Below are 22,866 nucleotides of genomic sequence, written 5' to 3'. Positions count from 1 at the left end.
GTATTTATGAATGTGTAATTTACTTCAAATTTCATTTTAGTGCCAAAGGTCGTCAAATATGTCTTGAATTAGTAAGAAAATCATTAACAACAAAGTATTTATATGACTTCATTTCTGAAAGGTAAGCTTGTTTATGTTTTCTCTAGAGGGAAAAATTTTGTTAGTGTTTTCAGTTAATATCTTTTTCTTTCCTTAGTTAACATCCTAGAGTACCATTACAAAGCATGTAAAAACATAATGCAGTATTGGCATGTTTTTGATGTGTTGTTTATATATATATATATAAACATCTCACCATCAGCTGATTCCGAAAGGACTTTTGGAATTAGCTGATAGGAAGATAAAAGAGTTTTGAGAGAATGGAAAAAGAAAATAATTCTTATTTAACAGTGTAGTGTCATAATAATCACATCAGGTTTGGGTTTATGATTATAGCACATAGGTTTGCAATAGCATGAGCTTCCACATCTTTGACTTCCCTTTGTTTTATGTTAATTCTCCTCTCCATATATGGAAATTTACAAATGCTATTTGAGTTGTGACATTTTTTGTGCATGACATGCAAGATATTTTTCAGACTTCTAATGAAACGTTGACAGTGACTATGTGGTAGGAACATAAAAGCCAAACTATTTATTTCCGTAATTGTTATACAGTCAGAGCTCTTTATAACAACCCTCTTTTTAATGTCTTGGCATGTTATAATGACCTGTGTGGTGGCCCCTGGCTGATTTTCCATTAACTTAACTATTTTACATTTCTTATAACGATCCAAAAATTTCAACTAGTGTTGTTTTTTACATTTTTTTTTATTGCCGTATTTGCATTAAAAAAAAAGCTCATGATGAGCTTTCAGGCTGCAAGAAATCACTTGTTGGCAATTTGCTGTGCTAAGTGGCAATTCTCACACTTGGCATAATGAAATTAACTTTGACTATAAGCTCATTTCATTATACAGTATGTGTAGACTATGATTATTGATGTGTATGTTTATCAATATATCAATTGCAGACAGTTAAGCTTTTACAAGCTGTGACAGTTCAAAATTCTAAAAATACACTGCACATCATTCTAAATAATTGAAAAAAGATTAAGTTTAGAGAAATCTGCTGCACTAGGTAAGATCAGATCACAAAAAGGGAAAGTATCTGGATCTTTAAAAGGTATTCTTGGATTGGTTATGATGATGCATGCAAAAAGTGTTCCTGTAGATGGAAGTCATTTAAAAATTAAGGATGACTCATTTGCTCTTCAGATGAATATTGATGAATTCTCTTTCAGATGAATCTCTTGCTGGTTCCAGAAATTTTAGACTTGTTATGGGGTGTCTTTAAAAAATTATGTAGTGAAAGTGCAGCTGTTGTTAACACTAAAGCTACAAGGGAATAGAGGAATAATTTAAAAATTGTTTTGTTCAAATGATCAGAATGGCATCTTTGCTAATGAAACAACCTTTTCTTCTTCTTTTTTTTTTTTTTTTAGTTGCTATCGGATAAAATGCTTATGTTTTAAGGTGAGAAATGTTAATGGTGGGGGGGGGGGGAAGGTACAACAATGGATTACCGTTCTCATGCGACAAACATGTATGGTACAAAGAAGCTTCCCCTCTAATCATTGAGAAACCAGAGAAAACCCAATGCCCTAAATGTTTGAAGACATTGCTGACTATGTATCGGACAAACAAAAGGGTCTTGTATGTCATGAACAATCTACAAAGAGTGAATCACACAGACTTAGATTGCAAAATGAGTGGGAGAATTGAAAAATTTTCTGTATGTAGATAACTACATCTCTCATTACCTGCTGAATCTCCTTTTCTGTGTGCAATCATTGTTGAGGACCTCCCATCTAATATGACACCAGTTCTTCAGCCACTTGATCAAGGTGTAATCCAGTGCTTGAAAGAGAAACTGCAGAAGAATGCTGTTTAAACGAAATCGTGCCTTGTCTCAAAAGCAAAACACAGTTTACTGAAAATTCAGTGTCACTCCTGGATAAGCATCTTATGGTGTATTATATAATTAGCACAAGGATAATTATTCTTTTGGCATTCATTTACGTAGTCACTTTGTAAATCTGCAGTTGATTTTCCTCCTTCAGTATACATCTGAATCCATGCTTATCTCATGATTAAGTTTTTTGGAATATTTATGTTTTCCACAAAGATCTTCCAAAACAAATTCTCCATGACAGTTCTTATAGATTTATTATTAAGGTCAAGAGTTACCTTATTAAAAATTTTTTCACACTCAAATACACTGCCTTTCTACCTTAAAGTAAACATATTATTTAGGTTTCTTTTATTGTTATTCTTCTGATACTGATACACAGTGCTTTTTTTGTAAAAAAAAATAGGTGCCAGTACTGGTTCTTTGCTATCAGGAAAAATTGAAAATTAAAAGGATATGAAAAGTACTCTAAATTTTTTTTTTTTTTCCTGATATTGTTACTTCAGTAGTAATGTTTTTAGAATAAGAACAACAAATTAAGTATATTAACAGTTTATTAAACAAATTTATTATTCATGTATATAAAAAAATAAGTAAAAAATAATGACATAAGTAAAAATAATTTCATAATAAAGTTTTTGTAGAATATTCCAAATTTTCATTAAGTTCTCACCGGATACCCTATGCTGACTTCTTTTCTTCCTCTTTTTGTGTCAGTTGCTGAATGACGTTTCCGAAGCAGCCATGTATCGACATAGTTTGCTGGATTGAAGCGGGTTAGCGGTGGGCCTACAGTTTTAAGAAACAATATTGAAGAAACTGTTTTTTTCATCAACAAAGCGCTGGTTGGACTGGCGATCATATTCATTTGTGAAAATCCTCATTCACATTCACTCGATGAAATTGGTATTGTAATCAGAGCGTTCATCAAATGCTTCAATTCTTCCGAAACCTTATCAATTAGGTATCTCCGAATTGCATTTAATTGTAATTGAAAGTTAAATGCAATTCAGAGATAATTGACAATTTTCTAACTTCATTTTAACCAAATGCCAACAATTCATGTTTAGAAGAATTAATACTTTTGTTGTCCTCATTTTCCTTCTCTCGTTGTTGGTATTGTCACTAGTTCTTAAATTTGAATTTTTTTTTTTTTTTTTTTTGAAACTGTCGGAAATGACGGTGTCATTCGGATATTCAGGTACTGTGACCATGTAAATAGAGAAAAGGGGGAAATTTATTGAAAAATGTGGATAACGCACTTCCTTGAAACAACAGGTGATTATTTGTCGGGTTAAAAGAAAATCACTTTTCTAATTCTTGAACGGGGCACTTACAGTTGATTCACAGAGGTGTCCAACCTACAGCCTGCCCGGAAAGTGAACTAAAACAGCATTTTAAATTTTGTTAATTATCAAAAAATTTTTCTCATTAAACGTTTTGTTCAGTAAATGTAATTGTGTATTGTACTTAATAAAAGTTTTGAATATTTTTAATTTTACTTTTACATGCAACTAGATGTGGAAAATGTAACACACTAAAGAAATCTAACTTTGAATTTTTTTCAATATGGCCACTGTACGGGAAAAGGTTGGACACCACTGCAGTATAAGGTGTGTCAGAGCCTATTGGGAATACACCTTGAACTGCTCACTGTTGACCTGCGCAACTTCTCCGTACGCTGGACAGGTGGTCGGATAGGTTTTACCAGGTACCACTAAGTTGTAGAATGGTAATCCCTTTAGCTCTCTTAATTCGTGCAGCAGCACTAATTGTCTAAATGGCCTGAAGGCCAGAAATGTGAACAGTGTGTACTGGGTTAATTCTCTCCTAATCCGTGCACTATATGAACATTTTCTTTGCTCAATGGAAACTATTTTAAATGTAGCTTCCAAGGGGAATTAAATAATTCGTTATAAAAGGACTTCATTAAACAGAGGTCCAACTGAGTAATTTAGAATTATAAAAATGGTTATACAGTCTTACGTAGTAAATATCTTAACAATAGACAGTTAAAAGTGCAAATTTAGTTAAATAATTTTAAGCTTATTTGAATAGTAGGTAAAAAAAAATTTACGGAATATTACAAATTTCAAAGTGCATTGCATCGAAATGTCACACGTCACTGTTAATAAAGGTGCCGGTACACCGTACTGTACCAAAAAAAGCGCTGCTGATACATCAGATCTACAGATTATACATTTTACCCATAAGTATCCCATGGGGGTCAATTAGACCCAAAAAAAAATTTCAGAACTGTATTGCTAACCAATACCTTTCAACATTTTTTTTTCTCCCTTCATTAAAATTTCACAAATCTGTTAATTATTGTAAAAATAGGAGAAATGTTAAATTAAGTGTGAATGCTACTGAGCATTTTTAGTTTATTCCTGAGATAAAACATGGTTGTTACCTTTGTTAAGACTTGCTTTGGAAAGAACTACCTCATTTGCTGGATTTTTGAAACTCCTGTGGTTCTCACACTAGCCATAGCAAATCAACTACTGTTAGCACAGAGTTTGTAGTCAGAATACAAATAAAAGATAAAATAATAAATTTCTCTTTATTTTTAACAGCTGAGGCCAGAAGAGATGATCGCTTTCTTCTTTTGAATAATCACCAAATTACAGAAATTTTCTTTTTAAGAAGGAAAATTGCTCTAACATTCGGTAATTATTCAAATAGAGGTACAACAAGTGTAAAACATATTCAGAGAGAGAGAGAGAGTGAGTTACAAATAATAATCTTTACAATAGGAACACTGTCTCTTTTTTAAAATTTTATTGTTACAAAATCTTTCTTTTTATATGTATTTAACTTAACAAAATTTCAAGGGAAATTTTGGAAATCACATTATAAATTCCCAAATGCTAGCATCAAATTCAAATTAAAAAAAGAAAAGAACAAAATGAATAGATGCAATTTTAGGATGCGAAAAAGTTATAAAATTTTCATAAATGCTGGCATGCTATTGAGTTTGCCTTTGGTTCTCCTTTTCGAACCACAAAAACCTAAAAATGGGTTAATGCAAGAAAATCACATTGTATCATTGTTTCCTAATTCCCACTACTTTGTAAGAATTTTTTTGCCTCACTTCAAAACCTATTTTAGAAGAATAGTGCAGTTTGCATTTGTTATCACAAGAGGATTTTAATTTTCTTGCCACAAAGTTTTTTACTTTTGGAGCTGGCAGTGTATGCTTAACCAGTGTTTCAATTGTAACTCCATTAGGGTTTGTATCTCACCTTTCTTTACTACAAGTACTTTCTTTTGTAAAACATTGGATATCATTATCACTTATTATTAAGGGTAAGTTGCTACAATGGATAAAAGGATGGTTAAGTGGGAGAAGACAGAGGATGGTAATCAGTGGGTGCTGCTCTTCGTGGACTAATGTTATTAGTGGAGTCCCACAGGGTTCGGCGTTGGGTCCACTGTTGTTTAGTATATTTATCAATGATATTGATGAAGGTATATCAAGCCTAGTGTTGAAGTTTGCAGATGATACAAAGGTTGGCAGGGTTATTAATGACAGTAATGGCAGTGTGCTACTGCAACGGGATCTAGATAATTTCGGCAGATGGGCTAAGAAGTGGCAACTGAAGTTTAACCTTGACAAATGCAAAGTACTGCACATGGGTAGAAGTAACCTGAGAGAAAAGTACCAACTGTGTGGGCGCCTCCGTAGCCAGGTGAGAAGGAGCAGCAGTGCGTAGCACACGCTTCTTGATTAGACCGGGGTTCGAGCCCGTCACCACCAAATACGGAGGATGCGGAAAGGTCATTCAGGGAATGACCACCGCATATCCCGGAGCAATATGGCCTTAGTTGCTAATGCTCCTAAAAACCAAATAACAAACAACAACAACCAACTGTGTGGTACTACACTTAAGGTGGTAGAAAATGAAAAAGACCTGGGAGTAATCGTGCAGTCAGATATGAAGTTTTCTGAGCAATGCAGACAGGCTGCCAGGGCAGGTCATGGGGTTTTGTCAATGATAAATAGGAATTTTGCTAGCAGGGAAAAGGAGGTGATTGTCCTTCTGTATAAGGCTCGATGTTGGTGCATAAATCATTATAACCTTTAGCTTGTACCTCTTAGAAATCTTGAGTATTAGTCTTGACACCCTTGGTAATGTACTTTTGAATTCCAGAATGTTGTTTTTTATATCTTTATGGACCAGAAACCCAACTCCATCTTCACTCCTTTCACTGTTTCCATTGGTGTACAACAGATTTCCACTTGATAAACTAATAACTGATTCATTTCTTCTTCTTGTTTCAGCCAAACCGATGATATTCCAATTCACATTTTCTAATTCCTTTTCCAGCTTTAATATCCTGTCTTCACCGATGAGTGATCTTACATTATAACAGGCCAAGTTCAGTTTCTGTGTATGGCAGCCTGGTCGTACTCAGATATTCTTAGAACCCTCTGCTTCCACTCTCATTCTCTCGCTGCCGTAAGAGGTGGAGTGAAAGCTGCTGGGGACTGAGGGCCATTTGTTTCGTTGTGCTGTCATATGCTGGAGTGTTTGGTCTTTTCCTCTTCACGCTGACTAGGCGTCTTGAAGAGAACCACTCTACACGTTCGTTGCCATCTAAGTGATGTAACAGGGCTTACCATCGAGAAGGTGTGCCTGAGTGGATTTTAGGGAGGCAGGCCAACCGGACTTCTCCAAAATCTTCTGTAATAGAGAGATATTAGATCCCTCAGTGTTTTAGGCTGAGTGTCTGATAACACACAGGATACCTGTTCCCCTCTAAGCTCCTAGATTTCCGTACAAATATGTGCAGTTAAACATTACTATGCACACACACTAAACCCATATTGAGAATATAACTCGTGTAAGTTTTTTATATATATACAGGAACTCCCCAGCTTACGCAAAGTTTGTGTTCTGTGGAGTGCTACGTAAGTCGGAATTTCCCTAAATAAGTATTTAGAGAAATTCGGCACTTGCAGCTATTCGTGCTCAATTTGATAGAAGCAAAAAAGGAATGTTCAACAAACATATAAATAGAATTATTCAATTTTTTTTTATCTCATGTGCAGGAAAAATTACAAAAGTGTACAAAATTACAAAAATTTCAATATTATAAAATCACATAAAAGAGAGAGTAGACAGGCATAATGTCAGCAAGTTTTACCTTTCGAGCATCGTTGCCAGAATTAACTCTCCTGCTGATAAGCACGCCACTGCGGAAGTTGAGGGCTGTGGAGATTTAGAAGGGGTTTTTTCGAACACATCACAAAAGTTCTTAGCAGCTGCAGAATCGGCACTGACGACTTCACCACATACTTTAATCGTTTCGAGACCAGCGCGATGCTTGAACCTATTAAACCACCCGTTGCTTGCCGCGAACTTGGCTTAGTGTTTGCTGTACTTATCATTACCTTCATAAATACTTCTTGCTTGAATGGCTGTTAGATTCAGGGACATTTGCTTCTCAATCTGATTTTCCGTCCATATTATTAATAGCTTTTCCATCTTCAATTTTCTAAATTTTGTAAGGTCGTTTGTCAGTTTTGTAGCACAAAATTCTCAAAAAAATTCATTCTAAGAAAGAGTCAAATAAAAAAATAGCGAATATTTATTCACCATCTACTTAGCACCTGAACGCTGCTTTGTGATCACTGTTGGGGTGGACTGGCCCTGGTGTGAAATACGTTGATCCTTGAACATGTTCTTTTATACGCACACTGTCCCTTAAAATAGTATCTTCATTTCTAAATCAATTTTGTTTCATTTCGTTTCCTAGCACTGCCAGCACTTGCACTTTCTGTTGGTTTCTTTCCCTTTATCATTGTAATAAGTAAATAGGAATGAAGAGAAGATTCTGAAAATTTATTTATGTTTATTATATGATTGAAGATTTCAGTGAAGGGGGAACACATTTCACCATAATACCGTAATGTAAAAACCCACAGAATTCCAGTTGTCGGTATTATCACAAATGCGATTAAGATCGAGTTTACTACTCATTTATAATAGATTGCACTAACAGAAAAGCCTAATGAAGCAGAATGTGCAAATTGTTTTTTGGTAGTCACTTCCATAAATGTGTTTTAGAAAAATATCACAAAGACGTTCAGAATTGATTCTTATAGTGTAACATATAATGTATGGAAGTGTAACCCAATTTTCATTATAAAAATGACCTTTTAGAGAGATAAATAGCTTAGTTATATAGCGAAAATTTCAACTTCCAAGGTCTTGGAATGAATTCCCCTTTTTGGATAATTCATTTTTGGGCAATTACCCTTTTTGGGTAATTCATTCCAAGACCTTGGAAGTTGAAAAAATGTGTTATTGGGTTCACATTACGATATTTTCACGATACCTCCATTTATTCCTACGGGATGCCAAATATGTTTCCACGATTTTTTTAAGTTTGCTCCTTCTTCCAGTCACATAGTTCCATGAGGAGCTGTTGTGGCCTGCAACTGCATTGATCATGCACTATACTAGCGGTAGCGCAAAATGTTACGCCCAAAAATTCAGATCCCACCCTTCCACCTAGTTGCAGGTCTTCCTTTAACAGCAGGTTTGGAGTTGGTTTTGTTATGGTCTCTGTGGCATCAGATAATGTGGTGGTATGCCATTGCCTACCACATGGCCGATTTTGAAAGGGGCTGGCTTTAATCATATGAAGAGTCATTATGCATCCTATGAGATGCTTTTGAAGAGGAAAGGTGACTACAACAGAGCCCTACTTGGTGCAGAAGGCTGATTACAATCCTGGTTTCCAGAGGTCGTCTATGTATATATAAACATATATATTATTCATTAGATTCGCAAAAGTAGTTATATCTTCAGTCAATGAATTTATTGATAAGGTGGCATTATTATCCCTCTTCCTTCTTCAATGTCTAATTAATGTCCAGTATTTCTAATTAATTAAGTAGAATATTAATTATATATTTTAAAATAATTTTCTCCCAAACCATAAAGCATGCAATGTTTCCTTACCATAAACATGTTTTCATGCTGATTCGAACAGTCCCCTATGAATACATTTCTTAGGTTTTAAAATATTCATTCCTGTATTTCAAATTTACACTCCTTTCATATAGCATTAACCATTGCGTAATCTTCTTTATTCATTGAAAGCGCTAACCGTTAAACTGTTATTTTAATCTTAGAGCCTAAATATTTACCACACAGATATAACATGTGTCTAGTGAATCCTCTCTACCACTTCTTCTGTATGGTAAGATGTATTTTCAGTTTTTTATGCTTCAACCACCAAATTTAATATAACCAAGTGCACATTTTAACACAGCCACTACATGCAAACACCACCGGCCAGCAAAAACTTACGCAAAGTCGAATTTTCATAAGTCGGGAAGTTCCTGTATATACAGTAAAATTTAAAATAAAGTTATTGCATGGAAAAAGATTCCAAATTATTAAGGATAGTCAATGTTCCACTCTATATAAATAAATAATAAACAGTAAAAGATATTTCAATTGTGATTTTTCTTTTCTGGATATATCTTTTCAATTCCATTTTATTTTACTTGTAGATAAACACCAATATTCTACTGCTAACATTAATTTAGTGGTGTCATATCCACTAAATTAATGTTAGCAGTAGAATCTTCCATTTTACACCTCATAACTGCATTGCATTTTCAGCTGAATGTCTCAACTGACACCCAGCTCACGAATGATTGGTTGCCTGCCAGTAGAATCATGGTTGCATCAAGATTGGACTGGTAGGAGGAATCCACAAAGTGAACAACGGAGTAAACTGACAAAAAGAGCAGCACGTACAAGACTAATGACATCATTAATAAGGTAAAAAAAAAAGTAGCAGCTATTAACTCCCAAGTGACAATCCAGCGGAAAGGAATGCCTAAGTTTATAATTGGCCAGCAATAAGATAATAGGATTTCTATAGTTACAGAGAGTCTACTTCTGAACAAGCTCATATTTTATCATTGGTACAAATGCTGTCAGCTGTTTTCCTTGAAGTGACAGACTCACTTCGTTCATTTTCGAAAAAATGCCTGCCAAATACTCAAGTCTGAATAACAGTAGTTTGTCTGTCAGTTGTTCTTTCAAGTAAAAATGGTGTTCCATGAAAAAGCAGCTAGTTCAGCTCTCAACTCAAACAATCGCACAAGTGCTTTATGCGTACTTCCCATTTTGTCACACAGAATATTAAAAAGGACATGTACTCAAGGGTCAATATTTAATAACATTTATAATTTTTACTGCTTCATCAAGTACATTCGTAAGTGAAACTGGCATTTTTTTTTTTTTTTTACTGCAAGTGCGTGATGAAGAATACAATGACTACTAGTACAGTTTGGTGCCACTGCCTTGATTTGTGCTAAGGCAGTTTTACCCACTATTGCTTTTGCACCATCAGTGCAAATGTCAACACAGTTGTTCCAGGATAAACCATGAGATTCACAAAAGTTATTTAACGCTTTAAATATTTCAGCACCACTTGTGTTTGTTGCCAAACATTCACATAAAAGGTCTTCAATGATTAGTTGGTGCTGATACCAGACTAATACAAGCAAAACAGCAAGTCCAGCCACGTCTGTAGATTCGTCCATTTGTAAGGCACAAGTACAATTCTACAGATGGGATATTAACTCAGTCTTCATGTTTGCAGTTAAATCTTTAATTCGATCAGTTACTGTATCACTGGAAAGTGGCACTACCATGATTTCTTTTACTGACTTTTCATCCATCAGGCATTCAGCAAGGCGCCTCCGTAGCCAGGTGGGAAGGAGCAGCAGTGTGTAGCACACGCTTCTTGATTAGACCGGGGTTCGAGCCCGTCACCACCAAATACGGAGGATGCGGAAAGGTTAGGGAATGACCACCAAATACGGAGGATGCGGAAAGGTTAGGGAATGACCACCGCATATCCCCAGAGCAATATGGCCTTAGTTGCTAATGCTCCTAAAAACCAAATAACAAAAACAAAAAAAAAGCATTCAGCAATGTGACCTGTACAAGGCTTTATTAGTCTCTCAGCTATTGTGTGCACTTCTCTGGCCAATGCAGTATGATAACTTACCCTGTAATATGCTTCAGCAGCTTTTTCATTTCTAGTTTGAGAGGCTGTAACAAACAATTTTTGGCCTTTAAAGAGCTCATCACATCTACATTTAAAATATTAAATTTCTTTTTCTTTAAACTCTGAATTTTCTCAAAGCGACGGCGCAACTTAACTGACTCCATAATACTATTCAGAAATGTTCTGTTGCATAAGACACGATAAGGTAAATTATTAACATCTATAAAGCTGAGGGAAAGATAGCTTTCATCATATTTTCATTTCTTGTTTGCAGTTTTGCTCAGTTTCTTTGGAGAAAATTCCTCCCCTTCCACGAGTCAGAGAATTCGCTGATGTCAGTTTCATCTTTAGACATATATATATATATATATATATATATACTATCATTGAATTATATTAAATAAAGTTAAATAATAATAAAATGAATAAATAATTAAGCATTCATTAGAGGCAGCGACATGCAATTCCTCCATATGAAGCTGAAATACATCCATTATTTTAAATTAAATAAAACATAAGCCAGTAGTATGGCAAAAAACTGTAGAGCGAAAATTAACATAAAAATAACCCAAATAAACAATCGAACGAAAAGAAAGAATAGATATAAACAGTAGCCCAGAAACCCTAATATAATTTCGATCTTTAAATCCAATTAACAAAAACTATACAATTTTTAGGATAATGCCAATTAGTTATTAATTTAGCGGTACCCCCCCGAGAGGTACCAGTTCCGAAAGACGTGAAATATCACCCAAAGAGGGTTAAAGGAACTACCAAACGAATAACAAAATCAAAATAAACTAAAATAAAATAGACTGACCATCATGCCCCATATCGACAGAGGACCACGAGGCCAATAATGGTCATGGAATCGCTGCATTTCAATCGTCCATACAAAACATCGCAAAGGCGGAAATATCGAAGAACCAAACCACCCTTCCATTCTCCGATAGATCAACCAATGCAGAGGATTTGCATGGCGGTGGTCCTTATGCAGCGAAAATAAACTATAGAACAGACAGCACTCTAAAGCAGAGCCACACCACTGACATACTGTAAGCTGAATCAGCTTATATTGAAGAAAAAAGGAAATAGATGGCGGCACAGGCGTTGCTAAATTAGCATATCGACCCATTACTATTGAATTATATTAAATGTTGACGAAAATTAAATTATAATAAAAAATTAAAATAATTAAGCATTCATTAGAGGCAGCAACTTGCAATTCCTCCATATGAAGCCGAAATATACTATCATTGAATTATATTAAATAAAGTTAAATAATAATAAAATGAATAAATAATTAAGCATTCATTAGAGGCAGCGACATGCAATTCCTCCATATGAAGCTGAAATACATCCATTATTTTAAATTAAATAAAACATAAGCCAGTAGTATGGCAAAAACTGTAGAGCGAAAATTAACATAAAAATAACCCAAATAAACAATCGAACGAAAAGAAAGAATAGATATAAACAGTAGCCCAGAAACCCTAATATAATTTCGATCTTTAAATCCAATTAACAAAAACTATACAATTTTTAGGATAATGCCAATTAGTTATTAATTTAGCGGTACCCCCCCCGAGAGGTACCAGTTCCGAAAGACGTGAAATATCACCCAAAGAGGGTTAAAGGAACTACCAAACGAATAACAAAATCAAAATAAACTAAAATAAAATAGACTGACCATCATGCCCCATATCGACAGAGGACCACGAGGCCAATAATGGTCATGGAATCGCTGCATTTCAATCGTCCATACAAAACATCGCAAAGGCGGAAATATCGAAGAACCAAACCACCCTTCCATTCTCCGATAGATCAACCAATGCAGAGGATTTGCATGGCGGTGGTCCTTATGCAGCGAAAATAAACTATAGAACAGACAGCACTCTAAAGCAGAGCCACACCACTGACATACTGTAAGCTGAATCAGCTTATATTGAAGAAAAAAGGAAATAGATGGCGGCACAGGCGTTGCTAAATTAGCATATCGACCCATTACTATTGAATTATATTAAATGTTGACGAAAATTAAATTATAATAAAAAATTAAAATAATTAAGCATTCATTAGAGGCAGCAACTTGCAATTCCTCCATATGAAGCCGAAATATACTATCATTGAATTATATTAAATAAAGTTAAATAATAATAAAATGAATAAATAATTAAGCATTCATTAGAGGCAGCGACATGCAATTCCTCCATATGAAGCTGAAATACATCCATTATTTTAAATTAAATAAAACATAAGCCAGTAGTATGGCAAAAACTGTAGAGCGAAAATTAACATAAAAATAACCCAAATAAACAATCGAACGAAAAGAAAGAATAGATATAAACAGTAGCCCAGAAACCCTAATATAATTTCGATCTTTAAATCCAATTAACAAAAACTATACAGCTAAAGACTAAATTAATAGCAATAAATAGCAAAAAGCTAAATTAATAAATAGCTAAATTAATAAATAGCTAAATAAATAAATAGCAAAAGCTAAATTAATAACTAATTGGCATTATCCTAAAAATTGTATAGTTTTTGTTAATTGGATTTAAAGATCGAAATTATATTAGGGTTTCTGGGCTACTGTTTATATCTATTCTTTCTTTTCGTTCGATTGTTTATTTGGGTTATTTTTATGTTAATTTTCGCTCTACAGTTTTTGCCATACTACTGGCTTATGTTTTATTTAATTTAAAATAATGGATGTATTTCAGCTTCATATGGAGGAATTGCATGTCGCTGCCTCTAATGAATGCTTAATTATTTATTCATTTTATTATTATTTAACTTTATTTAATATAATTCAATGATAGTATATTTCGGCTTCATATGGAGGAATTGCAAGTTGCTGCCTCTAATGAATGCTTAATTATTTTAATTTTTTATTATAATTTAATTTTCGTCAACATTTAATATAATTCAATAGTAATGGGTCGATATGCTAATTTAGCAACGCCTGTGCCGCCATCTATTTCCTTTTTTCTTCAATATAAGCTGATTCAGCTTACAGTATGTCAGTGGTGTGGCTCTGCTTTAGAGTGCTGTCTGTTCTATAGTTTATTTTCGCTGCATAAGGACCACCGCCATGCAAATCCTCTGCATTGGTTGATCTATCGGAGAATGGAAGGGTGGTTTGGTTCTTCGATATTTCCGCCTTTGCGATGTTTTGTATGGACGATTGAAATGCAGCGATTCCATGACCATTATTGGCCTCGTGGTCCTCTGTCGATATGGGGCATGATGGTCAGTCTATTTTATTTTAGTTTATTTTGATTTTGTTATTCGTTTGGTAGTTCCTTTAACCCTCTTTGGGTGATATTTCACGTCTTTCGGAACTGGTACCTCTCGGGGGGGTACCGCTAAATTAATAACTAATTGGCATTATCCTAAAAATTGTATAGTTTTTGTTAATTGGATTTAAAGATCGAAATTATATTAGGGTTTCTGGGCTACTGTTTATATCTATTCTTTCTTTTCGTTCGATTGTTTATTTGGGTTATTTTTATGTTAATTTTCGCTCTACAGTTTTTGCCATACTACTGGCTTATGTTTTATTTAATTTAAAATAATGGATGTATTTCAGCTTCATATGGAGGAATTGCATGTCGCTGCCTCTAATGAATGCTTAATTATTTATTCATTTTATTATTATTTAACTTTATTTAATATAATTCAATGATAGTATATTTCGGCTTCATATGGAGGAATTGCAAGTTGCTGCCTCTAATGAATGCTTAATTATTTTAATTTTTTATTATAATTTAATTTTCGTCAACATTTAATATAATTCAATAGTAATGGGTCGATATGCTAATTTAGCAACGCCTGTGCCGCCATCTATTTCCTTTTTTCTTCAATATAAGCTGATTCAGCTTACAGTATGTCAGTGGTGTGGCTCTGCTTTAGAGTGCTGTCTGTTCTATAGTTTATTTTCGCTGCATAAGGACCACCGCCATGCAAATCCTCTGCATTGGTTGATCTATCGGAGAATGGAAGGGTGGTTTGGTTCTTCGATATTTCCGCCTTTGCGATGTTTTGTATGGACGATTGAAATGCAGCGATTCCATGACCATTATTGGCCTCGTGGTCCTCTGTCGATATGGGGCATGATGGTCAGTCTATTTTATTTTAGTTTATTTTGATTTTGTTATTCGTTTGGTAGTTCCTTTAACCCTCTTTGGGTGATATTTCACGTCTTTCGGAACTGGTACCTCTCGGGGGGGTACCGCTAAATTAATAACTAATTGGCATTATCCTAAAAATTGTATAGTTTTTGTTAATTGGATTTAAAGATCGAAATTATATTAGGGTTTCTGGGCTACTGTTTATATCTATTCTTTCTTTTCGTTCGATTGTTTATTTGGGTTATTTTTATGTTAATTTTCGCTCTACAGTTTTTGCCATACTACTGGCTTATGTTTTATTTAATTTAAAATAATGGATATATATATATATATATATATATATATATATATATATATATATATATTTAGTGCAGCTGTGAGTTGAGAAAACGAGTCTTCTAAACTCCCTTTTTTAAGCTAATGATCCATTCCTAAATATAAGAAAAGTATATTATAAATAAATTCTCTTTTATTTTAGAATAAAATATTATTAAATTCTAAAATTAACAGTTTTAGATAAAATTTTAAAAAGTTTTTGAAAAAAATTGCAAAATAAGACAGTTTTCGGGATTTCAAAATAACGATTTATTGGACGATAATGAGGTTACAGAGATTATAGGGTATAACCGAAGACAGCTAGTAAGAACACAGAAGTACTGAGAATCGAGCCCGAATACGGAGGATGTGGAAAGGTCAGAGAATGACCACCGCATATCCCCGGAGCAATATGGCCATAGTTGCTCCTAAAAACCAAATAACACAAGTACTGAGAACAAACTGAGTTAATCTCTGAAAATGCACATATTGATGCCCTAAAGTTTAGGGTATAAATATGTGCCTTAACCTACTACCTTAGAAAATTCTAGAAAACACAAGCACACATTCCATTAGCCATCAGAGCGATGATGTCATCATACGTCCACCGTACACTTGTGAGAAAATGAGAGTGAAAAAGGCAAATAATGTCTTAGTATTATTATGAAAATAGTTTTGACCTAGGCATCCGCTGACTGACCACACCCTGAGAACCTCTAGTCTAGGGGCTTAAAGGAAAGGGGGTTTTGGGGACACTATCCCAGTTGTAGAAACAATATTATATGGTAGGACAAAGTTGAAATTTGTACACAGTCAATAGCTGTTTAGAAGAAAAGTAATGCTGAGAGCAAAAAAAGAAAATCCAATTTTTTGATGCAGAGGAAGCAATATTTGCGATGTGCTTAAGCTAAGAGATTTTAAATCAAGGCACCTAGAAATCTGAGAGTCAGCTGAAGATGAGAATGGGGGAGTAGTTTTCCCACCTTTAGCGAGAAATAATAATGGACTGAGTTTTAGAAGGATCAAAGTTAACTAGGTTTTCTTTTCCCCGTTGGAGAATTACCTAGAGATCGACATCTAAGAAATTGGCAGCAAATATATAAGTTGAAACTGGTCATGCAGAGCAAGGTTTCTCAAACTGGAATGCAGGATGTAGCCTACTACCAGTGGCAAATTATGGGTAAGATATCCATTCAGTGTCGGGAGTCATTAATAATATACACTGAGTGGACAGAAATCGTGGGATCCCTACCTAGTAGTGGGTGGGCCCACCTTTTGCCCGGATAAGGGCAGTGGACAGAAATCGTGGGATCCCTACCTAGTAACGGGTGGGCCCACCTTTCTCCCGGATAAGGGCAGTCACATGGTGAGGCATTGAGTCCAATAGTTCATGAAAGCATTCCACAAGTATTTCCATCCATGCTTGCTGCACTGCTGTCCATAATTCCGATGCATTCCTGGGTGATGGGTCCAAAGCTCGACCAGACCTTTCCACAGCATCCCCCAAAGATGCTCCACATGGTTTGTGTCTGGTGAATGGGGAGGCCATTCCATGGTGGTAAAATCTGCAGAATGCTCTTCAAATCATGTTCTATTCACCAGAACTCTGTGGGTGAGTCACATTGTCCTGCTGGAAGAGTCCATTGCCCTGTGGGTGAGTCACATTGTCCTGCTGGAAGAGTCCATTGCCCTGTGGGTGCACAATGTCTGTGAGGATGCAGATGGTCTGCAAGGATGGACACGTAACCTAGACCATTTAGAGATGTGCTAGATATACCAGAGATTCCAACATGACGGGTGCATAGCTTCATGCGGTTTTCGCAGATCCTGACCACTCGAAATAACTAGAAATGGAACTAATCAGACCAGGAGACCTGTTTCCGATCATCCAAGGTCCAGTGCCGATGTTTTTTTGCCCAGTTTGAAGCGTAGAGTCCTGTGTCGTGGTGTTAGCAATGGGACTCAGGTGGGTTGGTGTCTCCAATAACCTATTACGGCTAATGGTTAGGAGAGCCTGGTGGTCTTGGTGTCAGTGTTTCTGGCACCTCCCTCATTGAAGTCAATAGTAATTTATGCCACTGTTGCTCGCTCTCCGGTTGGCTGAAACAATGTGAGACAGACGTCGACAGCCACGTTCATCCCCCACCTTTCTCCATCCACAGCGCTGTCCACAACGAGATGTTATTCCGGAAATGGCATATTCCCGAAACACTCTTGATACCGTTGAATGGGGATAGTGCAATTTCTGTTACTACCTCTGCAATAGAGTGATCCATGTGTCGGGCACACGCTATCATCCCTTTTTCAAAGTCGGCTAACTCATGACGTTTATCCATACTGACATCGAATTACTGTCTATGTGAATGCAGTGTACCTATATATCTGCCAAGCAGTGGGTTTGTCCACTAGGGAGAGGGGTGACAGTGTTGCATTGCCCAGGAACCAGGTATCCCATGAATTCTGTCCTTTCAGTGTACAAGAGGGAGAAAGAACTGATCCTTAAGAGGACACCAGTATTAGTTGAGAAGATAGAGACATCTGCTCTCATCTGTAGAGATCAAAACTAGCTGCAATTTAACTGAAGAGTTCAAGCCATTGAGGTACCGCCTGTCATATCAGCTAGAAATGCCAAATCTGACTGATCATGTGAAAGAAGTTTCTTCTCTTTCATTTTAATTTTGTTGCAGGGCGGGAAAAGCCCATGTATGCAATGCCATGACCACGGTGAAGAACATCTGAGTGGTATGGCCCACCAGAGATCTCTGCTTCACTGTCACCTGTTGGTGCTGGAACTGTGCAGATGAAGGAAGGTAGTTCACACTGCAGATCACGTCATTCATAGTTTTATCCATTTTCAGCGTTTTGCATGATGAATTATGCTAAGAACAACTTGGTGAATTATTTTGAGAAAGTGATGAGGGTTGCAGTTCTGTGTCTTTTTTCTTGCCAATGAGACCATCAATTCCAGTGTAACAGTTACACATTGTTGGCATGCCGTCTGTAGTAAAGCATATCAGGTTTTCACAGGAAAGCTGACAAAATTTCCAGGAATTTAGAAACTTCTCTAAACAAATCTCTCCTCAAGTTTATGATATGCAAGTTCCTCAGTTACAACCAAGTTTTCATACATGGTTTAGATAGAAACCCAGCAGTTACTCATGTCTCTGTGATATCTCCATTTTCACTTATACAAAGATTTAGGACTTTAAGCAGACAGTAATCACTAGATATATTCATATTTATGAACTTGCAGAAAGTGATGTGTGAAAATGTTTTTCTAAACTAAAATGCATAATAGATAAAATAAATAGGCAAATCAATAAAAGTAATAAAATTGATGGCAAAGCAATAACATTTGACAAGACACTTTTGAGTGTGAACTTATCACCTGATACCTAAAAGAAAAATTGTGTGTGCATTGTAGTGCCAATATTTATTTTGGGTCTCTGTTGATAAAGTATACAGTTTTCACCCAAATGCCCTCTGTCAAATTTTTCCACTTTTGTTGTTTTGCCCTTTGAAATCATAGATAAGTCTAGTTATTTTATTTTGGCAAGTTTTTTATTAAACCATTCTGTCTGCAAGCTCTTTAATATGGTCTGTTTCTTAACCCTTTTACAAGTATGTTTGTAGTTTTGCATGTGTTGCCTCTGTTAATGTACAAATTGTCTCAATTTTTAAAGTACCATCTACCATCTCTTAGCTGTTTCCAGCTAATTGTAGACATTAGATGGTAGCACAAGAAGAAAAAAAAAAAAAGCTTTGAAAATTCAGTACTTTTTTATTTATTTATTATTGTTATTTTTTTATTTTATTTTATTTTTTTTTTTTTTGTGCTGGAAGGGATTGCATGTTAACCTTAGTTATTTGATTTGAACTTAGAAAAGCCAAAATTGAAGAAATTTTCTGGTATTCAAATCCTGAAATTGATAAAATAGAATCAGATGATAATTTAAATTGATGTAGAGGATGATATTGCAATCACCCTAACTAAAGCTAGATGCATCTAGCATGGTGTAGCCCACCATTCTTGGACCCTAGACCAATGGAAAGTTGGAATGATGAGTCATGGTTCATGGCCTGCTAGTCTGATGATTGTGCCTGAGTGTTGGATGCCCAGAGAAAACTACCTGCCAGACTGAAGAGTAGTAGCAGAGGCAATATGATGGACTACTGGTTGTTTTGGACAATAGCGCATTACCTATGTTGTAGCAAATTGGGGAAGTCCCATATCTGTATCAACAGGACAGTTCTCCATGTCATACTGCTTGCATTGTGATGGACTAGTTTGAGAACACAACTGTCAAAAAGTTGGACTGGTCAGCCCAGAACCTGACCTTGATTTTATAGAGAACCTTTAAGATGAATTGGATCATATGGGGTGTGTGAGGAGAGACCGTCCTAAAAACAGCTGAGCTAGCCACCATTTGAAAGCTGAATGGAGGGAAATACTGGAGGATATTTACTGGTGGTGTATTCCACGTAGACTGGAGGCTGCCATAAAGGCTAAAGGTTTCAGCTCATGCTATATTAGTTTTCCTGTAAATAAAAGTTATTTGTAGATATACAGGTGTAGAGATATTAACATTAGATCAGTGGACATTTAGACAATAAACTTGAAATGCCCACTTCGTTATCAAGAATATTAGAAGCAGTAAGGTAAGAAACAAGCTCTGTAGGATGTTACTCTTTTAATATGGATCTGTAAACAGAAGTGGCTATTCTCCTAACGCTTACATATTCCCTTATCCAATGTAGTAACTTGTCCTTAATGTCACACTGCTCCACTCTTTGCAAAAATTGTTCACATGGTTCTAGATAAAAGCCTTACTAAAATCTAAGTAAATAATGATAAAGTTATTCCTTCCATCCAGTTTACTATATGGAAGAAATAACTGTTAGGAATTCAACACAAGATCATGTGGACAGGTAGACTTATAAGGGAATCACAGCACAGATTACTCAGACATGATCTCCTCCGTGGGTGTGATTCCCTTACCTTTCCAGATGATCTTGTGTTGCATCCTTGACTAAGGACATTATAATAGCACATAATCCAAATTGATAGGCCTGTAGTTGCTCATTTTACTCTTTCAGCACCTCTGTGAATAGGAGATTCATTGCACATCTTCATTCCATAGGGATTTTGTCTGAATTCAAGGATGCTGTTATTATAACTGTTAAAGATTTGTTTACATCTTTTGCTTCTTCCTTCAGTATAATTGGATGGATTCCATCAGCTCCTGGAACATTGCTTTTAATTTTAATAACTTCACTTCTAGTTCCTTTTCAGTTATCATAAAATCATGCAATTCCCAATTAGTATTAGCTAGAGCACCCACTGGTATCCTCAATTTTATAAATGTTCTCACATGTGAATGTGGACAAAATTTATTCAATTTTTCAGCAATGAGTTTGGGACCATTGATATTGCTACCACAGATATCTCGTGAACCAGTATGGTTTATTCCTTTCGTTTTATTGCCATAAGCAAATAATTACCGATGCTGTCCTTTGCACATTTAGCTAAGGACATCTTATAATCTTACTTAGCATGCCTTAACCTCCATTTTTCACTTGTCTATAACTTTAATAACACTTGTTGGATGATACTTTTAAAAATGTAATCTTTTATGAAAAGTTTATACTTGTTAATGCTTACAGAAAGATTACCATCTGTGATATGTTGGAACGTTGCCTGAAGAGAGGAAAAGGAGAAGAACAAGCTTCTGCAGCATTATTAGCAGCATTAGTATGTACTCAGTTGGGAGCAGATGAAGAAAGTGAAACTATCTTTAATGATCTACATCCTTATTTGGTCGCAATTATGACTGATCCTACCGCAGCACCTAAAACTCGAGCAAAGGTGAGTTATGTGACACTTTTGAGTGTTAACAAATTAATTAGAAGACCAATTATATATTGGTCTTCACCCATTCAAGGTTAAAGACTGAATTAATGTTAATTCTCCACTTTATCTTTCTTGTTTTATTTTATTATTTTTATTTATTTATTTTTATTTTATTTTTTTTCTCATTATTGAGAAGTAATTTTGTGGAACATTGCCATAAGAAAATATGGTGAAGGAAAAGAAAGCCAACACGGGAAACTTCGGTAAACTTATACTGGGCAAACTCGTTTCCTGCTACCACAGTTTCTCCCTGCCACTACCAGTAATACGTACAGATAGTGTGTGTTATTGGTAGTGGCAGTAGAAGTCGATAATGATGTATTTATATCATTATAAAAGCAGATTATTGGGGTTTGTGAGTTTAATACCTCCATGGCTAAATTTACTTACGGGTACACCCCCCCCCCCCCCAGACTGCCTCAGTCTTAGGGTATTTATCTCTCCTTCCCACTGTTTCAAAATAGGAAAATGACTTCTACAGACGGTGCACGTAGAAGTAGTGGCAATAGAAGTCATTTTCCTATTGGGTTAAAACAGCAGGAAGGGGGAATAAATACCCTAAAACTGAGGCAGTCTGGTGGAGGGGGTACCCGTAAATAAATTTTAGCCCACCCATAATATCCAATAATCTGCTTTTAATAATGAGAAAAAACTAATCAATCCATTGTATCAGCTTCTACTGCCACTATTGATAACACGCACCATCTGTTTACCGAGAATGCAGGGAGAAACTGCGGTAATGTTAATTCTCCACAGGAAACGAGTTTGCCCAGTATGAATTTACTGAAGTTTCCCGTGGTTCTCGTAAAGAAAGTTCTCGACTTTCTTTACCTTAGCTGAAAATGTCACTTGACTTTTATATGACTGATAAATATGCTGTTTTAAAATTAAATACTTGGATTTGGAATTACATAATACATTGCTGTTTAAAAGTTACAACTATATTTTTGTAACATAAATGTTTACAAGAAATGTAAAAAGAATTGGATAATGGTGTGTTAACAAGACAGTCTGGTTATGTCATCACACTGTGATTTTAAGCTCCAGAGCATCAGGTGAAATGAATTAATCAGAATGCAAATTAATACTATAAAACTGTACACTACAACATTGTGTCATCAGCATCACTGTAATCCAATACCGAACTAGAATTTGGTTTTCTCTTTCTGTAAAATGTCAAAAACTTGTGGAACTGAGAGTGGTGCATAATTATTGATTCAACAATTACAAACCGAGACCAGAGCCTTTTAAATATGCTGAGAATAGTAATTTTAGGGTTATGACAATAACATGACAGTGACAGCTTTTGGGCTTCAGCTCATTAGAGATTAGAAATATAGTCATTTCTAACTAATTTGCCTTTAGGATCACTTTAGTGAACCTAAAGGCAAATTAGGCCCATTAGGCAAATCCATTGCCCATTAAAAACTTGGGTCGCTACTGTGACCAGTTTCAGAACTCTTTGGTTCCACCATTATTATAACCCTATTGGCAATTTGGCTCATTAGAAATG

General features: G+C 35.4%; 1 protein-coding gene across 2 annotated transcripts in view; it reads left to right on the top strand.

The window, feature by feature from the left end:
- Positions 1-22,866, top strand: part of Ifrd1 (Interferon-related developmental regulator 1) — a 185,481-nt gene that overhangs the window by 70,528 nt on the left and 92,087 nt on the right. For both annotated transcript variants that reach the window (XM_090371688.1, XM_090371687.1), the window contains exons 4-5: positions 41-121; positions 21,107-21,308. In XM_090371688.1, the coding sequence (XP_090227814.1) occupies positions 41-121; positions 21,107-21,308 (283 nt within the window). The remainder of the gene's footprint in view (positions 1-40; positions 122-21,106; positions 21,309-22,866) is intronic.

This window comes from Mastigoproctus giganteus, chromosome 4, assembly GCF_048544385.1.
Source record: "Mastigoproctus giganteus isolate SK-2022 chromosome 4, ASM4854438v1, whole genome shotgun sequence".
Classification (NCBI taxonomy): Eukaryota; Metazoa; Arthropoda; class Arachnida; order Uropygi; family Thelyphonidae; genus Mastigoproctus; species Mastigoproctus giganteus.
Note: the sequence above shows the minus strand (reverse complement) of the source record. Positions and strands in the feature narration are given on the sequence as shown.